General features: G+C 41.9%; 1 protein-coding gene across 1 annotated transcript; it reads right to left on the reverse strand.

The window, feature by feature from the left end:
- Positions 1-25,275, reverse strand: KHDRBS1 (KH RNA binding domain containing, signal transduction associated 1). Its single transcript, XM_049617613.1, has 9 exons — positions 24,728-25,275; positions 12,864-12,988; positions 11,433-11,549; positions 8,796-8,942; positions 6,003-6,136; positions 5,077-5,278; positions 4,501-4,568; positions 3,682-3,740; positions 1-1,351 (listed from the first exon to the last, which is right to left on the reverse strand). The coding sequence occupies exons 1-9, from the start codon at positions 25,107-25,109 to the stop codon at positions 1,254-1,256; spliced, it is 1,332 nt and encodes a 443-aa protein (XP_049473570.1). The 5' UTR covers positions 25,110-25,275; the 3' UTR covers positions 1-1,253.
- Between the last annotated feature and the right edge of the window lie 219 nt (positions 25,276-25,494).

The raw sequence follows: 25,494 nt of genomic DNA on the forward strand, positions 1-25,494 counted from the left end.
AAAAAAGGACTAAACTTTATTGACAAACTGCTGCAGACATTTTGACATAAGTTTAAGCTACCTATTTAGGCAGACTTACACATGTAGCATTTAATCTTCCAAGAACAAAATGGGAGGACGGTACAAATCCAATTAGGACTTTAACTTATGTACAAAGTGGATTTTGATTCCTTTTTCATTCAGCTGCAGTGTCCCTTTTTATATCATGCTAGTGTTGAGACATACTTCACTAACTACCTTGGGAACAGTTCAATATTGACAACTGTCAACTTAAAAAAAATCATCAGCTTGTGGCTCTAAGTGTCCAAGTGAGCTTTACATGGAGTGCAGAATCTCAGATGGACAAAACACTTTGTCTTTTTAAATACTGAAATTTTAATTATTAGTATTACTATTGAAAGGTTTTTCATGGCTAAAAAGCTCTGCATCAAATTCAATCCAGGTGGCCAGCCCCTCTCCCCAAATCAACCTCTTCAAATTGTACTCCCCGCTAAGTATCTCTCAACACTGTATGTCTGGGGCTAGATTTCAAAACCCACATAATGAAAAAGTCAGTTTTACAAACCTAATTTTGTTGTTGCTGTTGTTTTAAATCAATTAACGTTAAAAATTGCATCAACTATTTAATTCATGAGGATCTTTCATATTAAAATTTAACCTTAAGATTCAACCGCCATGTGCTTTTAAAGGAAACATTTTTAGAGACGTCTGAGCTCACTTTTACATGGTGGCACCTACTGCCGTTAACGTTTGTGATTTTAAATCTTAAACAGCCCTGAATTTTGAAATGTAGCCTAGTTTGGGATTCTGCAACTACAACTTTACGGGATGCCTCAAATCAAAACTAAGAGAAAGTTAACAAGCCTTAAACTTCAGAACCTTTAAAGCAAGCAATGTCACTTTTGAAACTAACAGGTTTGTGGTGTTTTTTTTTTTTTTTTACTCAACTTCTTTTTTTTATTATAAAAGGTACATTTCTGTTTATATTTAAACAACAAAGAAAAAAAGCATCTACACACTTAAAAAATTAATTCGATATTCCTAAATCTATTTTAACTCATTTTAAAATACTACATACAGAAGCCAGAATGCAGAGTTAAGAATGGAGTAAGGTGGGGAGAAGAAGGGGACCACGAAGAAAAACACTTAGACAATTACTTGTCTGTTGTGGGTAAAGCAACAGGAATCCTGGGAGATACAAGAAATCAGTAACAACTTTGCTCATAACTGATATTTTCCCCTCATGTGTGTTTTTAATAACGTCCATATGGGTGCTCTCTGTATGCTCCCTTCACTGGCCTAGCTGGAGGGGCCTTCAGCGACGGCCTGGTCCCATTCCAGTCGTCTTGGCCTGTGGGGAAAGCAAGAACAGTTTAATAAACCACATGCCGCTGGCATCTTGGGATGAGCAGGAGTAGAGTATATGGTAAAGATCACCAGAAACACTGCTTTGCTTCCAGTGTCATGCCACCTCCCAGTGGTCCTTGCTTTTTTGCTCTGCTTGGACCTCCTGAACAGTTTAGTTCATTTTCCAGCTGCAGGGCAATTTGGAGTGGGCAGACGAGAAACAGCTCAGAAAAGACCTGGAGTCATCTACAGCAAAGAGGTTCTCCACAGGCAACATGATCTCTACTCCAGGATAACCCAATACCTGGATAAACCCGACACCTTACTCAAGACAGTAAAACAAAAATCAGTCTCAGTGGGTCCACGACGCCCTTTTTCCTGTTCCCAAAGGAATTTGGCAGAAAGCCTCAGGTAACGTGGCAACTTTGGGAAGTCTTTCAGAATGGAAGTAGGCAGCTCCCTTTCCAACAGCAAGTCAGGTTTCCCTGTTGAGGCATGTCCTCTGGCTCTCTGGGAGAAGCAAACAAGGGCCACATTTCATGAGGCCTCCTCACCAACAGAGCTGGTCCACTGCTCTGGTGGAGGGAAGTACAACAGAATGCGTTTATAGCACTGATGAAGAGAATTCACTATTTTCTTTCTTAGGCAATAGCCCAGACAAGCCAGACACCATGGTTGACATCCTCAAATGGTTTTCCTTTGTCACAGGGAAAAGCCTGAGGGAGGTATCACTTACTTCTATAGCTGACCTTTCAGGAAAAAGAGTTGTGTTTATGAGCTTATTCTTCCCACTCGCCCCCATACTTTACCCAAGCCAGTTCATCCCTGAAGTATTTCTCCAGCTGCCTGCATTCACAAATAAGAGCCTCCATCACTATAGGTCTCAAACCTCTATGTGGATCTAAAGTCCCAAAGAATCCTATCTAAGCTTGTTTATACCCTTAGTGTAATAGGTATATTACATCCATCACTTTCCAAGTGGCTTCTGGTACCAACAAGACGGTTTATTTTTCTAATTCTGTTTATAAACGCAGAAATCGTAACAGATTAACTGTGGCAACATCATACCAGGAGCAAAAGAGGCAGCCTGCCTCTTTCAGTCCAGTCTCTTCTCTGGCAAAACAGAAATGTAATTTAGTCAAACACATACAGAGGCCCCATTGTACTGTCTCGCCGATGGAGGGAAATACCCTAGGGCAATCCCACCGCCCTTCTAAATAGTGGCATGCGAGCAGAGCGGTGCAGTGTTACCGATGGCAACTGTCCAGTACCATTTAACGAGAACTGGTAAAAAACTATTTCCCTGGGCAAGCAGCTGACTGGCTACTACATACTGTGCTGAGGAATTAAGCTCAGCTGGTCTCAGCTCGAAAAGGCTCCCCACCCCTTCTTTTCAACCAGGGGTAAGGGGAGACTGTTAACTAGTCTGTTAAGATGACCTGTCAACTGAGGAGCCCCTTGCCAAGGACTCTAGAATTCCCTCAGGTATGCTGAAAATACATGCATTTCAAAGGCTGCTCTCTCTGCACCCACTGCCACATGGCACTCCCTATGGGGCCCATTAACCCAGGGCCATAACTGGCTCTTGAGGACACTCTTGAGCAATGTGTTTTCAACTAAACCTCAGGGAAGACAGCTTGGTCCTGCTGCCATTCCAGCCTCTATAGCTCTCTTGGGATCAAGGACTGACCTGACATGTCTCCAAGCCAGTAAGGAGCTTGGTGCCAGTACTGCCCTGACCTGGCTCCAGCCCCTAAGGCCTCAGATCTGAGACTGACAGGCACTATTCTTGCATCCAACCTGCCCTGGCCAGCTACTTGCCATCTAGCTCCCCTTCAACTAACATTTCCTCTACATAGATTCTTTTTGATGAGAGCTAAAACTGTTCTTAAAAAACAAAGCGGGGCTGGAGAATAAAGCTAGATACGATGAAGTTCTTGTTATCTACCAATGTGGCCTAAGCACCAGCAGCAAAGGCCCTGCAACATGACTTAGGCCTAGCCATCTCTCCTGACCTGAAGTAGAAAACGAGCAACACTGGCTTAAAAGTCTGCTGTTCCAACCAGGCCAAGCTGGACCTGGGCCCTAGTTTAAGACATCCGCTTAGCTTTCCAAGAGTAACAGTAACCCCATCTCACCTTAAGAGCTCCTCTTTCTATGGCACACCACACAATTTAAGTAAGAGCAGCACTGCTATTGTCACATCTCCAACATCTCAGCTTTCTGAAGTCTTCTCCTTAGGTGGGTGACTGGCGGACCCCCAATAATCCAGTCACCAGCACTCTCCCTGGCACTTACTTGCACATTCTGCCCACCATGGAAATAAAGACATACCATAAGCTTCATAAGAATCTTGAACCTCCCCATGTCCATAGTCATAATATTCTGAATCCCTGAAAGTCAAAGACAGAGTGTTAGAGAGCTCGAGAGTTAAGTCTGTTTTGGTTTCACTTCCCCCACATCTCAGTCATTCTACTACATGTATAATACAGGAAAACGCTAATTCTGCTCCATCTCCAAACCAGAAAATACTTCCAAAACATGTATGCGCTATGCATTTATAAAAAAATGACAATAGCAGAGAAAAATGGATACCACATAATTTAAAGTGAAAAACCAAAATTCTAAACTGACCATCTTAATCACAGTGCACACAAACACACATTTATAGGGCTCGCTGGAAAAGAATACACAAACATGCTGTTCTGTCCCCACTGTAGAATTATGAGACACTTACAATCAATCACAGATACGATGCATATACACAAAAAACGTTATTTAAGAAAAGTGCAGAAAATAACCTCACTTATGGTAGTGGGATTCTAGCTTCCTTTTAAACTTTAATGCACCTTTAATGTGGCTGTGATAGTTTTAAATAATAAATCAAAACAATTTTAAAGGCATTTTCCCTTTATTTCCATGTGGTCACGGCTCAGGAATTTTCCATCTGCTATTTCCAGATTCTACACCATAAGATTCACAGTTATCTAAATGAAACAGATCCGTGTGCCTTACTGACATGGAAAGCAAAGGAGATACCCTCCAACGAGAAGCCACATCGCTCCCTAGATGTGTGCTTCCTAAATCTCTGTTGCTCCAGCTCCCTCCAACCATCCCTAGGACACGAAATGGCACTTCTGTTGCCTGACTCACCCTTGGCTCTGGCTGTAATAGCCTTCGTAGCCTTCATAACTCTGTTCTGCATATGTATCATCATATCCCTAGAACAAATAAAAGGATACCGAAAGTCAGAATCACACAGAGTAGGGGAGGTAATTACATCCCATGGGAGTATGGCAGGCTTCTGGATTAATAGAATGCGGAATTTCCCTCCAAAATTAACACCCACTGTGGAATGGCTGAGAGAGGAAGGGTTATTTTCTTTTTAAATGAAACAAAACTGGACCACCAACCAACCAAACATGTGGGCAGGAAACAAGGTAAAAAGTTGAACTTCAGCATTATCAGTAGTAACTAGTGAAAAAACCCCTTAGTAAAACACTGTATATATCAAGGCACAGCCTATTTCCTGTTTAATCTATTCACACATAGTAAACCATGCTTAAAATGGAAAAATCTTCTCGTAGTGTAACAGTCACTACAAGATAGCAGACTCCAGATCTTACAGGCAGTCCCTGCCACCTATGTTAAGGGCCTAGGTGCTGTCATTCAACTGCCTTTGGCAACCTTCTAGGTATTGGGAAATGGCACATTGTTCAAACTTCTTACATATTCTTCATATGTTTCTGGTGCAGGAGGTGGAGGCAAAGGTATTCTCTGGATGCCTGCTGTCCGCGCTCTTGGTGCTGGCGCACCCCTCACTGTAGGTGGAGGTGGCACTCCTCGAGTCACGGTGGCACCTCTGGTGATGGCTCCTCTCACTGGTGTACCACGCACCAGAGCCCCCCGAGGTGGTCCAACACCACGGCCCCTGCAAAGGAGAATTTATTTTTATGTTTTTAAAGGATAAACTTAAAAAAAAAAAAAGTATTTATTTTGAGAGAGAAAGAGAGAGAGAGCGAGCGAGCGCACACGTGAGGGCACGAGAGGAGCAGAGAGAGACTGAGAAAGAGAATCCCAAAGCAGGGTCTGTGCTGACAGCACAATATGGGGCCACATGGGGTTCAAGCTCACAAACTGTGAGATCATGACCTGAGCCGAAATCAAGAGTCAGACATTCAATGGACATTCAGTTGGACTGAACTACCCAGGCGCCCTGGAAAATTTACTTTAAATAGAGCTTTTAAAACATAGGTTAGTTTAATGTTCAGATTTCACGATGCCTTAAATCAACTATTATTACAACACACAGGAATGTATGGGTGGGTAAAGGACCCAGTCCCACTGTGGACCTGTGAATGTCTCATCAGCGGACTACCACTTTGGGAAGTCTGAACACTCTATTAAAGGTCAGTCACAGGTAAAATTCTAAAGTCAGAGACCATTTTGAAAATGCTAGAACTGTCCAAAATTAAAAAAGCAAAAGTTTCAACAGGACAGCTGCACTTGACTATGACCAAAGTGCCAACATCTACTATTCCACTGTTGATGGTACAAATCCTGAGGCCCCCTTCTAAGCTGGAGCACCACTAAGAGAGAGATGCTACTGGCAGTCAAATTTACATCCTGTTTCTAGTCACCTCCATTATTTTTACCTGGGAACAGGTGGAGGAGGAGGTGCCGCTCCTCGGCCTCTCACTGGCACCCCACGTCCGCGAGAGGGCTCCGGTACTCCGTTCAAGTAGGAGAGCTCTAGAAACTGCTCCTGGCAGATATCATCCATCATATCCTGCAAATGAAAGATAATGAGGAGTACTGTGCTACATCTCCACCTTCTGCTGAGAAGTCGTCCAGCCCACATAAGCCTTGGATCCTAAGACCAGATCTGAATGCCTGGATGAAGACTCAGGTCATGCACTCTCTGAAGTCAAATGGCACCCTACCTGTCACCTCTTTGAGGAAAGTCCTGATGGCAGACCCCCTCATTATTCAGCTGAAGCTCTTCATCATCGGTCCCTACCTAGCTCTCAAGATCACTTCCATCCACTCTCCATGGACAACCTCCTTTCAAGCCATGTAAAATAACTTGTAGTTCAGAACCTGGCATACTTGTACATCCATCCATACAAATAGCTTCCTCTTCCTGGAACAGTAAAAGCCACTACCATTAGATAGGCTCTATGCATTGGACACTTTATAATAAGCTCTCTATAGATTCTGCAGTTTAATCTTCAAGGTAACCCTGAATTAAGTAGGCAGATCTTCCCATTTTACAGTTGGGAAACAGAATCAGGGCATATAAAGCCACCAGCCTAAGGATATAGAGCTAGTAAGTGGCAGACTCAATATGAATTCAGAAATTACCTGTCTCCCAAATCTAGGCTTTGAATCATCAGACTATATTGCCTTTTTTTGTCCACCTGAAACACTCAAACTTACTCTTACAAGACTTAATCTAAAATACTACCTCTTTTGAAAAACTTTCTTTGATGCTACCCCCACTCCCTCCTCTTTTTCTAGAGCACTGTGTATTTTCCCTACCCAAGCACTTACCACGTCATTTTAGAATTGTCTGTCTTTCTCACTAGATTGTGAGAAAGGAGCCATTTTTGTAACTTCAGACCCAAGCATAGTATTAGGCACCTACCAGATACTTAACAAATGTTTGGGATGAACAAGGAACCTGAGGCTCAGAAAAGTGAAATAATAACTTGTCCAAGATGACGCAGATAAAGGTCCCAGTCCAGTGCTCTTCCTACCGTACCAGGAAGCCTCTCTGGTACAGTTAATGGTTCTAAGGGGAAAACGGAGGCTCTGGTCATGGATGCAAAAATAGGGTCACTTTTTTTGTCTTCACAAGAGAGAAGAACTGAGTCAAATGCCATTTGCATATCTTTTCAATATTTCCTGATGAGAGCCATTCAGTTTTAACACTCCATGCTTTTTTATATATCCCAGGTGGACAGAGCTTCGAGAATAGATGATTCTAGTTACCACAGAGATGCCCCCCGCTTAATCTTCACCTCCTTCCTACCTTACACATTACTGACGCTTGAGACCCACAGAGGAGAGTCAAATGACCAATGACAGCCCACGTGCCTAGATTCTTCTGGCTGAGGAAACCCAGATCTGCCTGGCAGGCATCTTTTCAGAAGATCCACTTACACGAAAGCCTTGTAAAGCTACCCCTTTTGAGAAATATGCTGAGACTAAGGATCAAGAGGAGACGGGCATTCCCCCTATTCCTTCAGAAACCGGGTGGCTAGGATGCTTCAATAGAACACCTCAAAACGAGTAAAAAGAACTCCATCAAGGGAAAATTTACCGGCTCTTTTTTCTCTCAGATATTTTAAATCAGCTGTTTCGTGTTTAAACATTCTAACGAAGAGGAGGTACTTGGAAGCAAAGCCGCTGCTGAGACGTCTGAGACGGGGCTGGACTTCGTGGAGCTCAACATTATAGGTACACACTGCCTGTAAATTTTTGCTCTACTTATTCTCACATCTGCTGACACCACGTTTAGTTCCAACTCCTCACTTTACGTACACAAGAAAACCAAGAACTGTATCTCCAACTCCTCTTAGTTTTAGTGATGCAAACGTGATGCTTACCCAATTCTAGTTAATAGTATTTCAATGCTTCCTAAGGTTCCAGATTCATCCTTGGTCATTAAATATTCAACTGTAGTATGTTAACTCTGACAACTAGCAGGACTTGCTGAAAGGCAAGAATCACACCATTTTCTACTTATTCAAAGAATGGACCCTCTGACCAGGTGGTAATAATTATCCAAGACAGGTAACTTGGTCTGTCCCAACTCTTCCTGGGCCTCAGTTACATTCCAGAAGGAGATGCACACCCATGTGTTTAATATCATCGATAGTCGAGCCTGTTAACAATCATGCCTCTTTCAACTCAAACTCTATGTAAGTAAATTCCTCCAGGAGAAAGAGTCCTGAATGTACCTAGGTCAAAATTTAATCCATTAACACTGGATGTTAGAAGCTTCTTGCTGTTAGTTAACCCTCTAGAGCCTAGAACATAATTCCTTGAGTACGGGGGGGTTTACGACTATCTTAGCCATTTTATCATCATCACCTCCCAGTTCCACACTAGTATCAATACACTTAGCTCAGTGAAGACTCTGTTCAATCTTTTTTAACCAGATGTTAAAATGCCAGACACACTGTGGACTCAAAATACTGACAACAGATACGGCTATATAACTAAAACCATATTAAAGAATAGAGTGGGTTTGGGGCACAGTGCTTTAAGAACTAGGTACAACTAACAGACTACCGCAGAAAAGTGAACATAAATGTAGAATTTGATATGCAATTTCAGAGATCATGATTATGCAGAGATCATGATTAAGAACCCCTGCCTTAGCAACAACACTAGATCCCAGTTCTCTCTTGCTCAAAGATATAGAATGTGGGATTCCTTACTGGTACTAGGAACTTCTTGACTTCCTCCATAGCATGGGCCATAAGAGCATAAGCCTCACATGGGGGTCCAAAGACTTCAATGAAGACATGCAGATCCATATTCAAGTGGGCATATTTGGGATCTCCACCTTTGCGCAGCTCTTCTTCCTATGGAAAAAATGCAGAAAAACATCATCACGTGAATGCGAGAAAATGATGCCGTTACCTCCAGTCCAATGAGACGGCAAAAAATAACCTAAACAGGTGAGAGAAATAGTAAAAGTGTAAGAAGAAAGCAAAACAAGGTCTGGAGAACAGTAATTCACACAACATACTAAACCTATAATCGGTCTGCTAAACAGTTAACTGAATTCGGTGCATTGTCCAAGATGACACAGATAAAGGTCCCAGTCCAGTGCTCTTCCTACTGTACCAGGAAGCCTCTCTGGTACAGTTAATGGTTCTAAGGGGAAAACGGAGGCTCTGGTCATGGATGCAAAAATAGGGTCACTTTTTTTGTCTTCACAAGAGAGAAGAACTGAGTCAAATGCCATTTGCATATCTTTTCAATATTTGGTCATGAATTCGGTGCACTCACTGGAGCTCTTATTAGATGTATAGAAGAGACTCACTTAATTCCAGTCTCCATTCAGATATAGCAGTTTGCCAAGCATGCATGCATTCATTCATCCATTCATTGCCAAGCATTTGCTCTTAAATCCCAAGTAGAGCCGTTAAACACCAGCTTTTCGTTTTTTAACTTTTATTTAAAAAAAAAAAAGTTTTCGGGGCGCCTGGGTGGCTCGGTCGGTTGGGCGTCTGACTTCGGCTCAGGTCATGATCTCACGGTCTGTGAGTTCGAGCCCCGCGTCGGGCTCTGTGCTGACAGCTCAGAGCCTGGAGCCTGTTTCAGATCCTGTGTCTCCCTCTCTCTCTGCCCCTCCCCTGTTCACGCGCTGTCTCTCTCTGTCTCAAAAATAAATAAACGTTAAAAAAAATTAAAAAAAAAAAATTTACCTCTCTCTATAAAAAAAAAAAGTTTTTTTAATGTTTATTTATTTTGAGAAAAAGAGACACAGTGCAAGTGGGGGAGGGGCAGAGAGAGAGGTGAGAGAGAATCCCAGGCAGGCTCCACGCTGTCAGCACAGAGCCCAGTGTTGGGCTTGATCTCATGAAACCATGAGATCATGACCTGGGCTAAGATCAAGAGTCGGATGCTTGGGGCGCCTGGGTGGTTCAGTCGGTTGAGCATCTGACTTTGGTTCAGGTCATGATCTCACCGTTCATGCATTCGAGCCCCACATCTGGCTCTGTGCTGACAGCTTAGAGCCTAGAGCCTGCTTCAGATTCTGCATCTCCCTCTCTCTCTGCCCCTCCCCCACTCAAGCTCTGGGTCTCTCCCTCTCAAAAACAAATACACATTAAAAAAAAAAAATCGGATGCTTAATCAACTGAGCCACCCAGCACCACCCCCTCCCCCCGCTCTGTTTTTTAATGTTTATTTATCTATTTTTGAAAGACAGCACAAGCAAGGAAGGGGCGGGGGGATCCCAACCAGGCTCCATGCTGCCAGGCTCTACACTATCAGCTCAGAGCCTGATGCAGGACTCAAACTCACAAACCATGAGATCATGACCTGAGTTAAAACCAAGAGTCGGATGCTTAACTGGTTGAGCCACCCAGGTGCCCCTAACTTTTTTTTATTTATTAAGTCATCTGTAGCCCCAATGTGGGGATTGAACTCACAACCCTGAGATCAAGAGTAGCAAGCTCTACTGACTAAGCAAGCCAGGTGTCCCAGCACAAGCTCTTCTTATTTGCTTATATGGTCTGGGGAGTTCTAAGGGAGGAAGGAAATCAGGATAGAGTGAAGAAATTTCATGTAAATCTCATTAGCTAGAATAACACACTTCAACCGTAACTGTATTCATCTAGTGAGAAATGTGAGGGGACAAAAAGAGGCTCTGAGAAAACAATGTTTGTCAATTCAGGCTACATAAAAGGAGCCCTGAATAACTAAGTTTTAGGCTGTACCCTGGTTATGTCTCATCCAAACAGCTGACCCTAGAAGATAATACCGTTTTAGTGGGAATTTTTTTTAGCACTTACAAACACAAAGCCTATGGGGCTAGAACATGGAAAAACATATAAGCATTAGGTTCTGTTGTCAGGATTACTCATGGTTCCTTTCCAAATTCTTTTAGTGGGCTTCACATTCCAGCTGGCTAAAAAAAAAAAAAAAAAAAAAAAAAAAACACAACAGCAAACCCAAACAACCAGTCCTCAGACTCGCCTGCAGACACTGCTGTCACTTTTCCATATTACCGGAAAGGGAATGTGCTGTTCACATTTTAGTGTGTTTAGTCTGGATAAGTTTTAGTACATCCAGTCCCCCTTCCAAGTTTTCACAGACAAGCTTACTAACATGAAAACTGCTACTGCTGCTTCTATTACTACTATACAGTTAAGAACCAGAAGGAAAAAAAAACCACGCAACCAGCAGGGCACACCTAGGCTCTTCCGGGTTGCCAAACAAGTAAATTAACCTGGTCTATAATCTCTTATATCCAAGGCAAATTTAAAGGATTTGCATCCTGTACATATACAAGTGTTGGCTTCCAGAAGGTATGTTTTCTTGTCTCACTCACGTGAGCTTACCTTGGCTTTGTCTCTCATTGAGCCCTTGCCCAGAACAGAGATCTTGGCACCTGTCTCTTCTTGCAGTCTTTTGATTGTATTCCCTTGTGGTCCAAGGATCTTCCCCACAAAATTGAACTGACAGAAAATAAAAACAGATTTCTATTATACTATATGTTAACTAACTAGAATTTAAATAAAAATTTGAAAAAAAAAAAAAAAAAAAAAAGACTTCTAAATACCCATGTTCCTATAAAGCATTTCCATATATGTTATCTCATTTGGTCTTCAACAACCCTGTAAAATAGGGAGTTACCATTCCCGTTTTACTGAAAGATATACTGAGGATATACTGAAAAGGTGAATAATCTAAGATTATACAACTAGGAAGTAGCAGTTCCTAGACTTGAACTTGGGTTTCCTAATGTAATCTGGTGCTCTTTCCATATTATCACACTACAACCCTTAGTATTTTAACACACATAAATATTGGTAATGCAGTGACTAACCTCAGAACAGACAAATGACATTCTTTTGTAGTACTTGTTAGGTAAACTAAATATAACTAATCTTTTTCCTTAAAAAGCGGGGGGGGGGGGGGGGGGAGAAGATGTGGTATGTATATACAATGGAGTACTACTTGGCAATCAAAAAGAATGAAATCTTGCCATTTGCAACTATGTGGATGGAACTGGAGAGTATTATGCTAAGCGAAATTAGTCAGAGAAAGACAAATATATGACTTCACTCATATGAGGAATTTAAGACACAAAACAGATGAACATAAGGGAAGGGAAGCAAAAATAATATAAAAACAGGGAGGCAGACAAAACACACAAGATTCTTAAATATAGAGAACAGAGGGTTGCTGAGGGGTTGTGGGAGGGGAGATGGTCTAAGTGGGTAAGGGGCATTAAGGAATCTACTCTTGAAATCATTGTTGCACCATATGCTAACTAACTTGGATGTAAATTAAACAATAAATAAATTAAAAAATAAAAAATTTTTAAAAAGGGAAAGAGGAGGAGAAAAACAAGAAAGCATTTATATAAAAGCAAAATGTTAAGAAATAAAATTAACTTCATCTTGTCAAGGATTTGTGTTAAATTTCCTATACTTAGATTTCATGTCATTGTATCCCCTATGTCAATTTTTTGACAGAGGACAACTCTTCAGTTTTTCTCTTTGAACTTGGAGGATGAACAAACATTTCAGAAAGAAACTCTTTTTGATAATAAAGTTGATTATATTTCCTTCCTGGCTATAGGTATGCTGTTAGTTTATGGATGTAGATGTTTCAACTGCCAGGAACAAATACTACCAAAAGCAGTATTTGGAAGAGAAGCTTCACAGGCTCAAGTATCTGATGTGTCATAATCTCCAGAAGTCTTTATTGCAGCCCGTGACTCTTACACCTACAAAGATGATGAAGTGAGGCCTTTTCTGCCTTACCTTGGGATACTGCTTGACAGGTATCAGTACCCGCTCCTTCAGCTTCATGTTCTTGTGAGAAAATAAATCCAAGTAATTCTCCTCGTCATCCTTTTTTGAATCTCCTTTCTGAATCTTCTCAATTTCTGAATAAGACAAACACAATTTAGTTTTGTTCTGGTAACTAAAGGCAAGTTTCCGAGTCTGCATAAAGCAGTAACAGTCGAAGACCAAACAGTTCAGATGAATGTGTTAATTTCAGAGACTGGCTGAGAGCACCAAAGCTGTGTGGAGTTGACTAGGAAACCCAAAGCCTGCTTCGCATGAAAGCAGTTTGCTTTTCCACCCCCACCTGAAACTGCTACATCAGAGCTGTTCAAATGTTTCCTTAGAATAAATGGATTTAACAAAACCAATGCACAGAGATGGGGAAAAAGGGATAAATGAACGAAAAAAAGTCTGCATCAAGAAAAAGCACAAAGTCGTATCTTGATGAAAATACAAAAGTCAGTAATTTAAACATACAATGGAGAGCGCTGTTAAAGTTTCATTGTGACAGTAAGTAGTTCTTTGGACGATAGTCCTTAGGAGTTTGAAAGACACAGTTCTTAGTCTACCACTCACTAGTTTTGTGAACTTTGAAAAGTTATTCAATTGCTGTAATTTTTGGCTCCTTCATCTGTAAAACAGAAGCAATATCCACCTCATGAGGTTGCTATAAAGACAGAGTAAAATAACATATGTACATATGCTAATTAAAACCCTTGGGGGGGGGGGGGCGCCTGGGTGGCGCAGTCGGTTAAGCGTCCAACTTCAGCCAGGTCACGATCTCGCAGTCCGTGAGTTCGAGCCCCGCGTCGGGCTCTGGGCTGATGGCTCGGAGCCTGGAGCCTGTTTCCGATTCTGTGTCTCCCTCTCTCTCTGCCCCTCCCCCGTTCATGCTCTGTCTCTCTCTGTCCCAAAAATAAATAAAAAACGTTGAAAAAAAAAATTAAAAAAAAAAAAAAAAAACCTTTGGGGGGGCAGGGAGGGGGGCGCCTGGGTGGCTCAGAGGTCGAGCATCCATCCAACTTTGAGCATCCATCCAACTTCGGCTCAGGTGGTGATCTTGCGGTTTGTGAGTTCAAGCCCCAGGTCGGGCTCTCTGTGCTGACAGCTCAGAGCCTGGAGCCTGCTTGGGATTCTGTGTCTCCCTCTCTCTCTGACCCTCCCCTGCTCACGTTCTGTCTCCCTCTCTAAAATAAACGTTAAAACAAAAAAACATTTCCTAGGAAGTGCTTAATATACAGTCAACATTAGTCCAAATTCAATGTCCTAAAAGAAAAAATGCACCAAGGCACTTTCAATTCACAGGTCAAGATAGTTTCATCAGATATGACCTTAGTGTTCAAAAAGATTTCCTATCATTAGGGAACTTCATTCATTCACTCATTCATTCATTCACTCACTCACTCACTCACTCACTGGAAGTGTCTGAGTGCTTCCTATAGAGAGGCAGATGAAGGGAGAGATACAGGATGATCATTAACCACTATGGAAGACTTAATAAGGGCCAGACATCTATCCTACAAAATATAGGAGATACAACAGAACAAGTCAGATATGATCCCCACCTTCACTATATTTATACGCTGATGTTAGTACAGTCTGTGAAGTTGGCAATGAAGGACAGATAAAGTGCTATGACAGGAGTACTAACAGAGATGGAGTGGTACGCACAGGCAACTAAAAAGTTATGTGGCCCACTGAAAAGAGTAAGAAAAAAAAAATTATACTCCCTAAAATTATTAGAAAATTCTAAATAACACATAATGTTCTCCTTATATACTATTCTAACACTGTGTTTCTATCTTCCATAATTTTAAGGTAAGGGTTCTCAAACTTCAGTATGCATCAGAATGGCTTCAGAGGGCTTATTAAACTAGATTGCTAGGCCCCAACCCCAGTCTAGGATTTGTGTTAGGAATGTGCATTTTTAGCAAGTTACCAGGTGATGCTGGTATTACTGACCTAGGGACCACACTTTGAAAGTCACTGGTTTAAAATATAAAGACTACTACTTCAGGGCACCTGGCTGGCTCAGTCAGTGGAGTGTGGGGCTCTTGATCTCCGGGTTCTAAGTTCAAATTCCACATTGGGTGTGGAGATTACTCAAGGAAAAAAAAAGATATACTACCTCAAACACATTATTCAAACCCATACCTTTAACAGTTTTGAAAAATACTGTTTACACTAAGTCCAGCTGTGAAGTATATAGATGAAGAAAAGTCACTTTGACAGACTTTGTAAGAATTCAGAATTTCAAACTAAAGTATTCCGTTTATTAAAAAGCCTAATTTCAGATGTTATAGTATGGGGTGAGCTAACCTGCTTATGCCCAAGAACACATACTCTCTTGCTTTCTGACAATTAAAACTGCTAATCATATTGTGAATCTTTTTTTTTTTTTTTTAAAGTAGGCTCCATGCTCAACATGGAGCCCAACATGGGACTTGAACTCACGACCCTGAGGATCAAGACCTGAGCTGAGATCAAGAGTTGGACGCTTAACTGACTGAGATACCCAGGCACCCCCATACTGTAAATATTAAGTAAACCTTTACTCCTATGGGAAGAACTATAGACAACAGTGCTCTTCACACTCCTATGTTCCATTGCTTGTAAGAGAAAACAAATTTGGCCTTTCAATTAACAGGCTAAATGCTTCATTCAACACCCTATTTGTTTGTTGTTTTGCTGCTGATATATCCTGACCTCTATTCCCTCCTCCCACTTACTGCTAATATTAGCTTTTTCTAGCCACTAGTTTTGAGCCTACCATCTTTGAATACTTCTCTTCTTGAATTTCCAAAACTGAAAAACTGGGTACTCAATCCTCAAAAGTCCTAGGAACAAAGACGCCATATTTGTGATCTGAAAACATCACTGAGGAGCTTCTAAAAACGTGGAACAAATGACACGCCTCATTTTATCTATGTCCTAATTGCTACCCTCTAGTAAGGCCCTTCTGCTGTATTTTATACTACTTTCCAGAAACTTTACTTGGCCAGTGCAAGAAGATAAGACTCAAAGCCTGTTGATCTGTTGTATTCCTATAGTAAGCAAGGTTGCAAAAATTGAAACCAGTAGAAAGATTTGTTCTTATGCAATGTAATGCACCCTGAGAATTTCTAACAGGATCTTTCTGTTTTATTTTGTACTAGCCATATCTTAATTAGAATCTCTTTGTCCGGTTTATCTCACAGTTTTTAAAAGAATATTAAGGGGGGGGTGCCTGGGTGGCTCAGTCGGTTAAGCGGCCGACTTCGGCTCAGGTCATGATCTCGCGGTCTGTGAGTTCGAGCCCCGTGTCGGGCTCTGTGCTGACAGCTCAGAGCCTGGAGCCTGTTTCAGATTCTGTGTCTCCCTCTCTCTGACCCTCCCCTGTTCATGCTCTGTCTCTCCCTGTCTCAAAAATAAATAAAACGTTAAAAAAAAAATTAAAAAAAAAAAAAAAAAAAGAATATTAAGGGGGCGCCTGGGTGGCTCAGTCGGTTAAGCGTCTGACTTCAGCTCAGGTCATGATCTCGCGGTCCGTGAGTTCGAGCCCCGCGTCGGGCTCTGGGCTGATGGCTCAGAGCCTGGAGCCTGCTTCCGATTCTGTGTCTCCCTCTCTCTCTGCCCCTCCCCCGTTCATGCTCTGTCTCTGTCTCAAAACTAAATAAACGTTAAAAAAAATTAAAAAAAAAAAGAATATTAAGGCATTTTTAGAGAATTCTAAGAATTCTTTATAAGAGAATATAAGTTATTTACATAAAACTGAGAACTGAAAAGATAAAAGAGTCAGGGAAGTTTAGCCTTGAAAGAAAAACACAAAGAGGCAACTTTATGTCTTTAAGAGGGGCCATCTTCCATGTTTAGAAGGGGAAGGACTGAATATTAGTTCACTGTCTACTATGTATCAAATACTGTACAAATACTATCTCATTTATCCTACAGAATAACTCAGTGATGTAGCTGGTACTATCCCCATTTTACAAATGAGGAAACAAACTCAGAGAAGAGTCTCTAAGTCACAAAGCTATTAAAGTATCAGAATATAGTTCAAAACCCAGGCTTTGTCTAACTTCAAACCTCATACTTTTATTACTGCCTCTCAATGAGGAGTTTCTGGAGGGAGCGGGGCACTTTTTTTCCGCAAGGAAGAGTTGATTGTGTAAAATGTTGGGAAGTACAGTTCTACCCTCAGAGACGGTCATGAGGTTAAAGGCAATGAAAGGACTCTGTGGGTGCTTCAGATGTACAGTAGCCTGATCTTGCTTTTCTTTTCCAATTCTGTATTTCTCTCCTTGGCTTCACTTCTCTTGGAGAGCTGGGAGTAGGCCGTATTGGGAAGGAAAAAAAAGTCAAGAAGCTTCCTAAAAATGGTTTAACCCTCAGGCATAAGTACTTTCTAGACAACCTTTCCGAAACTAACTCATTTAAGTGATCTTCACTTGTGCCTCTGGAGACCCTAGATGTCCCCAGAGCCAAAGAGAGAAAAGTGAAAATGTAAACAACACAGAGAGGTGACCCACTTGTTTTTTAGCCAGGTGCTTACAATAATCACATTCCACCTAGTGCCTCTACACATCAGAAATTCTGTATTGTCTCATTGTCTTTCAGCCAGGACTATCCCTATTTAGCAGGTGAAAAGAACCTGGGCTCAGAAAAGTTATGTAACTTGTCCAAGATCACAAAACTAGTTAGGGACAGAGCAGGTACTTAAATCCAGGTTACTCCCTTCCAACACTTGAAGCAAATTCAAAATCTTGTGGCATTTCTCTTACTCTAACTTAACCATTCCTTTTTTGGTAGATCTTACCACAATCAGATTGTAAACTCTAAAGGATGAGAACTGTTTCTTAAACGTATGCCTCAGAGGAATGAGCAAGAGTTTTAAAGCCAGACAGAACTGGGTTTGATTCCCAGTTCTGCTATACGCTTGGAATGTGACCTTGAGCAAGTCATTAAACCTCTCTCTTGAGGGCACCTGGGTGGCTCAGTCAGTTCAGCGTCTGACTTAGGCTCAGGTCATGATCTCACAGTCTGTGAGTTCGAGCCCTGCATTGGGCTCTGTCCTAACAGCCTGCAGCCTGCTTCAGATTATGTGTCTCCCTCTCTCTCTGGCCCTTCCCCTCTCGCACTGTCTCTATCTCTCTCAAAAATAAATAAACGTTAAAATTTTTTTTTAAAAGCCAACCTCTCTCTTAGTCTTCCCTGCTTACTTTTAAAAAGGAGGAAAATAAAAAAAGAAAAAAGAGATTTAATAAACGCAAAAATGTTAATACTAGAGAAGTTTGGGGAAATTATACACAAACTTTATCATCTGGATTGGCTTAAGTAAAAACAGATTACCATGTACATTTCATTAATTGAACATTTGATAAAGGCTGCATAAGCAACGACAATGGTCAACATTTTCTAAGGCATCCAATGATAGTGTTTCTAAGAGGGCAAGATTCATAGAATATCTGCTCCAAAAGGTCAGGGGTCATGCCCTGCTCTCAATTTCTGCTCTTCTAACCACACTACTCCTTCTCTTGTTAATGATTTCCAGACCACTTCCATCACTAAACTGTGTACCTGCCATTTTTAGTAAATTACTTAATACACAATAGGCATCTATAAATATTTACTGAAAGAAACATATGTTAACACCCTCAACTTTCCTTAGAGATTCATGACTTTATTATTCCCAACTTTATAATTCTCTGCCCTATACCTTTTTTGTTGGTACCACCTTTTGGAATCCCAATTCCAGTATATGCTTACTACCTTTGTATTAAAAAAAAAAAAAATCTGTTCTTTTTATTTATCAAATTACTTACTATATTAAGCAAGAGCACAGACCAATAGGTTCTTAATCTTTTTTGGGGTCATGGGCCCCTTTGAGAATCTGATGAAAGCTACAGATTATCTCCCTAGGAAAAGATAACACAGTATTTCACATACAGTACAGACTGAGGGTGGGTACTGGTTCAGAAAAATCCCCCAAAGCCTGAGTTAAGAGCCCTCTAAGGGGCTCAATTCTCACACTCCAAGATAGTGGCAAACCCTATTATGGTATATTGACCATGGTCTCCTGAATCTCTTTCTTAGGATACATTTTAGAATTTCTAAATTCTTTTTTAAAAAAGCTTTTTGAGATAATTATAGATTTATAAGCAGTTGTGAGAAATAAAAGATCTCATATACCCTTCACCCAGTTTTCTCCATGATAATACTCTGCATATACACAAGACAGCATCATAATTAGAAAATTAACATTAATACAATCTACTGACTTTGTTCAGGTCATCAGTTTTACACCTACTTTTGTGTGTTTAGTTCTATGAATTTTAATCAGTCACGTGAACACCACCACAGTCAAGATGCAAAGCATGTCTATCACAGGGATTCCTCATGCCACCATTTTGTAGCCAACTGTCTCTCACCACTGGCAACCACTTGTCTGTTCTCCATCTCTACTGTTTTGTATTTTCAAGAATGTTTAATTAATGGAATTACGTTTCCTTTAGAGATTAGCTCTTTTTACTCAGCCTAATTCTCTTGAGAGCCACTCAAGTTGTTAACATTTATCTCTTTTTACTGCTGAGTAGTATTCCATGATAGGAATGCACCAGTTTATTCACCTATTGGAGGCATATGGTTTTCAGTTTTTGGCTATTATGAATAGAGCTGCTATGAACATTCAGGCACAGGTCTGTGTGAAACTAAGTTTTAATTTTTCTGGGATAAATGCCCAAGAAACTGCAACTGCTTAGTATGGTAAACATATGCTTAGTTTTGCAGAAAGTTGCTTTATCAGAAAAAAATGTATGCTAACAATATTTTGCTTAATCTTGCTAGTATTATGTTCTGTAAAAATAGTATTGTACTGTATGTATCTAGCCTTATGGGACTTACTTTTCAAACATTAGATTTCCAACATTTCTCCACGTTGTTGCTTGTAGCTGTAAGTTTTCATTTTCACTGCCTTGTAACGATCTCATTTTGAAAATCTCACAGTATTCAATCAATGGTGAAACAAGTTGCACCATTTTGTGAACAAGGTGCACCACTTTATGAATGAGGCATCATGTGCAAAAGTTTCTATGGGCATATTCCTAGGAATGGTGTTACTGAATTTTAAGAAATTTAAAAGTTCAACTTTCAGATGAAATGCTAAACTGTTATCCAGAGTGTCTGTATCAATTCACACTTCCACCAACAATGTTTAAGAGTTCCTTCTAATTAGGGGCGCCTGCATGGCTCAGTCGGTTGAGCATCCGACTTCGGCTCAGGTCACAGCTCGTGAGTTTGAGCTCTGTGCTGACAGCTCAGGCCTGGACCCTGCTTCTGCGTTTCCCTCTCTCTCTGCCCCTAACCCACTCGCATTCTTTCTCTGTCTCTCTCAAAAATAAACATTAAAAAAAAAAAAAAAAAAAGAGTTCCTTTTAATTCTCATCCTCTCAAGCCCTAAATCTTGTTTGACCTAGTTAAAAATCAACATGTCCACTTAAAAGTCCTATCATTGGGGCGCCTGGGTGGCGCAGTCGGTTAGGCGTCCGACTTCAGCCAGGTCACGATCTCGCGGTCTGTGAGTTCGAGCCCCGCGTCAGGCTCTGGGCTGATGGCTCGGAGCCTGGAGCCTGTTTCCGATTCTGTGTCTCCCTCTCTCTCTGCCCCTCCCCCGTTCATGCTCTCTCTCTGTCCCAAAAATAAATAAAAAACAAAAAAACAAAAACAAACAAACAAAAAAAAGTCCTATCATAACACTAGTTCCCCCCATTCCCACAAGCTTCCCAGGACATAAGGCATATTTGTCTTTTCATTCAGATCTTCCTTTATCACCTTCAGTAAAATTTTAAGTTGACAATAAGTGATCACAATATTCTTCTTCTGTAATATTGAGAAAAAAAATTCTTCTTGCCTTACAGAATGGCCAGGAGACAGAATTAATGAGTAGCATATCTCATGGCACATATTACATGCTCTAAATGTTATTTAATGTTATTGTTTATGATTATTTACATACATTTTGAGTGTTTTCTTGCTAATTTCAAGGCAATTGATATATTCTTTTAAATTTTTTTTTAATTTTTTGGTACTATTCTAAAAATGAGATTTGTCAATTCTTTTCTAATTGGGTCCTGCTCATGTATCAGAAACCTACTGATTTGTACATCTCTATATTGTAATCAGCCACATCACTGACCACTTTCTTAAGTAAACAACAATGTTGTTGCAAATAGTTGTAACCTCTGCCTTTTTATCCTACTATTGACACTTATACCCATATTCGGTCTAGAATTCCTTTGCAATTCCACTTTCTGATTTTAATAGGTTTTGCTAGCCTTGTAGAATGAAATGGATATATTTCTATGACATATTGTGAATGAAATAAAGGAATTAAGTATTTCGAAGTTTCAACAGACTTTGTCTTTAAATGTCCACTGGGTGCTTTTGAAAGATGGATTTCTAAGTATACTTTCAAGGTCTTCTGGGGACTGTTAATCTCTTCAAAATGTTTACTTACTTCTGAGTCATTTACACTAACTTATATTTTCCTAATTGTACAAAGTAGAATAAAAAACACTGAGACACATAAAAGCATTTTGTTTATTATACAAATATGTAACACAAAATAAATTATTTTTGTTTTAGAAAACAAGCATGGGTAAACTGATTCCTTGCATGTCTGCTAATGCATTTAATTGTCATCACAGCTTGAATATCAACTTGGCTAACACAGAAGTCTATATTCAAAATGTAAATTCCTCAGAACTACGTTGATATTTTTCCATTATGCAATGAAGATGAATACTCATTCATCAAATATTTAGTAAGAGGCCATTCTGTGCGGCAGTCTTCAAGGAACAAGAGATACAGCAGTGAACAAAGCAGACAAAAGATCCCTGCCCTGGTAGAGCTAACATTCTAGCTGTGAAAGAGGTGTGGTTAAATACATAACTACAATAAATGGGGCATCAGATGCTGGTGAGTGCAAAATAAAGTAAAGCTGGGAAAGGGACAGGAAGAGGTATGTGACTGCTGAAGGAAGAGTGGGCTGGATCTTGAGGCACCTCCTCGGAAATGAGCAGAGGTGCCTGGAGGAGTGTTAATCCCAAGAGCGAGGCTCTGCTCTCTGGGTTTCCTTCTTTTTCTTCTGGCCTTATTATCTTTACTGTCATGTTAGCTACCACTCCAATGCGTTCAAATACATTACAGTATTTTGTACAAGTAGTACAAAATATTTTCAAAGTACAATTTTTTGCAGGTACTATATACAGTAAGGGGTGGGGTGGGTGGGGATGGTTAGGTGTGTGGATCCAGATTCAGATTGACTTCAAATCCTACTTATGCTGCTTACAAATCTTGTTGCTGTAGGCAAATTAATCTCTGTGTGCCTTCATTTCCTCATTGGTAAAAGTGAGGATAAGAGTAACTTCCTCATAGTATTGTCACAAAGACTAAATATTTGATATAAAAAGTGCTCAGACCAGTGCCTAGCACAGTAAGTGTTAAGTATTATTTTTCTTACATGTATCCTTATCAGACTTTAAATACTACTATTCTGTCTTCTCAGAGTCTCACTTCCTCATAGTTGGTGGACTTCACACTCCCTTTCCCAGATCATTCAAAAATGATCCAGGTCCAACATATATCAAGACTTACCCATGCTAAGAAGCATCCATATACCCTTCTAAGACTGTTCTTTCAATGAGCCGGCATTACCTCAACCCCAATTCTCCAATTAAAATTTCAAATTGATTTTAAAACAGAAAGAAAGAAAGAAAGAAAGAAAGAAAGAAAGAAAGAAAGAAAGACACCAAAATGTCCAAGTGAAAAATAAGATTGAAGAGCACTCTCTTGTAACAGAATTTAAGCAGTGAGAGAAGAGTGAAAACTGTAACTGTTTCTAAAAATATTTTTATTTTTCAGGAATCTCTACACCCAATTTACAATCCCAAGATCCAGATTCCCATGCTCTACCGACTGAGCCAGCCAGGCACCCCTGTAAGTAACTTTTAATGATCAACAGTTTTTGATGATCAACCTAAGAAACCATCTTTTACTTAAAAGACAAACATTGTACTAGACATTTGGTGTGGTTAAGCAAAAAATATCCTGCTTTCATACCATATTCAGTACCCTGGATTTACAACTAGAAGAAAACTGTGGTGACAAGTCATTACCTGATTACAGACCAAAGGGAATGGTGCTAGTGCTTTTACATGTCATTTAATTCTCTCAACTCACCATCCCACTTTACAGATAAAGTTACCGAGGTTCAGAAAGCTTCCCAAGAATAGGTAACTAGTTAAGGGTCAGAATTTCAAACCCAAGCCAACACCTAAAAGTTCTAAAGTTTGTTATTCTCTTGCATTTAATATGGACTGCTTAAAGATTAGAGAAAATAAAAATTAGACTACCAGTCAACCTTTCAGAATTTAGCCTGACATTCTGAAATCTGCCCATGTGCTTGCTTTCCGATTCAAACACCTGGTGTTTGTTATATGCAAGACAGCATGAAAAATATAAAGATAAAAAAAAGGCATTCCTGGCCTTCAGAAAGATTGCCAGAGGCACACAATGACCAGTAATGTTTCAAACAATCTGTGTTACAAAAACAGCAAAGCATCAGGTTGAAAATGTAAGCAGTTCATCTAAATGTTATTCCTGACCACAGCCAGCTTTGTTCATTGAGTTAAAAAGTAAGGACCCCTCACCAATGTAGGGTGCTAGAGAACAAAGGGGAGGGAAATGATCTTTTCATAACTATCTGTTCATTCTATCAGCATTGCCAAAGAGTCCACCTACTCATTTAGTGTTGAAGACTGCAACTTTCTACTTGATTAATAAAATGTAGGTATCATAAGAAATACTTATTAAAACAACGTTGTAACTAGAAGTGAGGGCGAAACGGACGGCTTTCGGGAGAAACCAGAGGGACCAGGTGATTGGCCAGGGCAGGAAAGGAGCGTGGGTCTACAGACAGCGAACAAAGACTATTATTTCTAATCTATTTCACTACTGAAGCAAAAAATAAAAAATAAAGACCCGAGTCTTTCAGGTACAAGCATCCTGCCATTTCTCTCAATTTTGTCCATCTTGTTGGAGAAAGTCCTGCACACCACCCTTTACCTCCTCCTATCCCATTTCACGAGAGTTATTTTTTCCCCCTTCTGGTGGACACCACGTTGTAAAATAAAGGGGTCCGATCTTCCGGCTCTGTAGCCATCACCACTTTACCGGCCGAAGTGGTAAATCTGATTCGGAAAACCTCAAGCTCCGATTCCCACAGGTTGCTTCTGCCTCCGAGCAACTTAAGCTCCTGTTACCGCTAAGTCCCACCCGGCCCCAGCGACCGCGGCGCGCTGGACAGGGCACTCCGGCCTCACCCCATTTCACCTCGGCCCTCCCTCCCACGGTCCCTCCCCGCTCGGGCCGGCTTCGCCTCCTACACCCTCAGTAGAGGCGTCTACCTCCACCCGCAATGAAGAAACCTTTCCCTTTAGGGTAGGGGGAGGTAAAGGTTCATTTCTGGAAGAATCTGAACACTCGGAGGGCAGGGCAGCTGCAAGAAGTGGGAGGGGGAAGGGTCGGCAAAGGGGCGGGGAGCGCAGCGCTATCCATCAAGATCTTTGCGCTAAGAGATCACCAAGTCCCCTTCGGGCCTCCACTGCAGCCTAGAAATTCTCCCTCACACCGTGGGCCGGGACAGGTGCGGAATCCAGGATCCCCATCATCCCCCCAGGATGAGGATAAGAGAAGAGGAGTTCACGACTGCCTTGGCCCCGAGGGGGCGGGAAGCGGGAGGAACAAAGCCACTACCACCCATGCCCCCGAGTGGCCAGGCGACCCAGAGGGACCCGGCTTACCTGCCGTCAGTAGCTGCATGGCGTGAGTGAAGGACGGGTCGAGCGAATCCTTCTCGGCCATGAGTTCGGGCAGGTACTTGTTCTCCGGCTCCATCTTGACGGAGGCAGTGGCTGAGGGGGGCAGCAGCGGGGTCGGCGCTGGACCGCCCACTGTCGCGTCGGGACCGGTGGCCGAGGGCGGCAGCAGCGGTGGTGGCTGCGTGGCGGGCGAGGCCCGGGCGCCCCCCCGGGATCCCCCTCCGCCTCCCCGGGATCGGTGAGGCAGCGGTGGCTGCCGAGACGGCGCCTGACGCACTGAGGGGTGGGCACCGGAGGGGTCCATGGAGCCGCTGCGGCCTGAGGACCGGCTCATGCGCGCGGCGGGGTCGTCCCGGCGCTGCATTGGGGCGGATGTACGATCGAGGGATCGAGGAAGCAACGCGGCAGCGGCAGAGGCCCAAGCGGCGGTTGGCGGGGGTGGGAGAGCGGGAGCGACAGCGACCGAAGCCGACCCGAGCGACCCAGCGAAAGAGAGCACCGGAAATGAGGCGGCGCGCGTGCGCAGTCAGCCACCGGCACCGCCCTTGGGTCTCTCCGCGGAGAACAAAGTCTCCAGTCGGGCCACGGCGCCTGCGCACCGCCGCGGAGCCCGAAGAACTCGCCTCCCCGCTCCCCTTTTCCCTCGGAGCCCGCCAGGCCAGAGCCTTGTGCGCGTGCGCAAGTGGCCGCGGGCTTCGTTCGTTTTCTTTTCCACGTGACTCGGCGCTAGCGGGACACGTGTCTCCTCC

The sequence above is a fragment of the Panthera uncia genome, assembly GCF_023721935.1.
Source record: "Panthera uncia isolate 11264 chromosome C1 unlocalized genomic scaffold, Puncia_PCG_1.0 HiC_scaffold_4, whole genome shotgun sequence".
NCBI lineage: Eukaryota > Metazoa > Chordata > Mammalia > Carnivora > Felidae > Panthera > Panthera uncia.

What these genes read in the sequence shown, in the direction of transcription:
- KHDRBS1 (XM_049617613.1), bottom strand. Translation starts at nt 25,109, where the DNA reads ATGCAGCGCCGGGACGACCCCGCCGCGCGCATGAGCCGGTCCTCAGGC. An exon ending in CATGCAGCTACTGACGGCAG is followed by an intron (nt 12,989 to 24,727) that starts GTAAGCCGGGTC and finishes TGTCTTATTCAG; the next exon opens with AAATTGAGAAGATTCAGAAA. An exon ending in CAATGAGAGACAAAGCCAAG is followed by an intron (nt 8,943 to 11,432) that starts GTAAGCTCACGT and finishes TTTTTTCCATAG; the next exon opens with GAAGAAGAGCTGCGCAAAGG.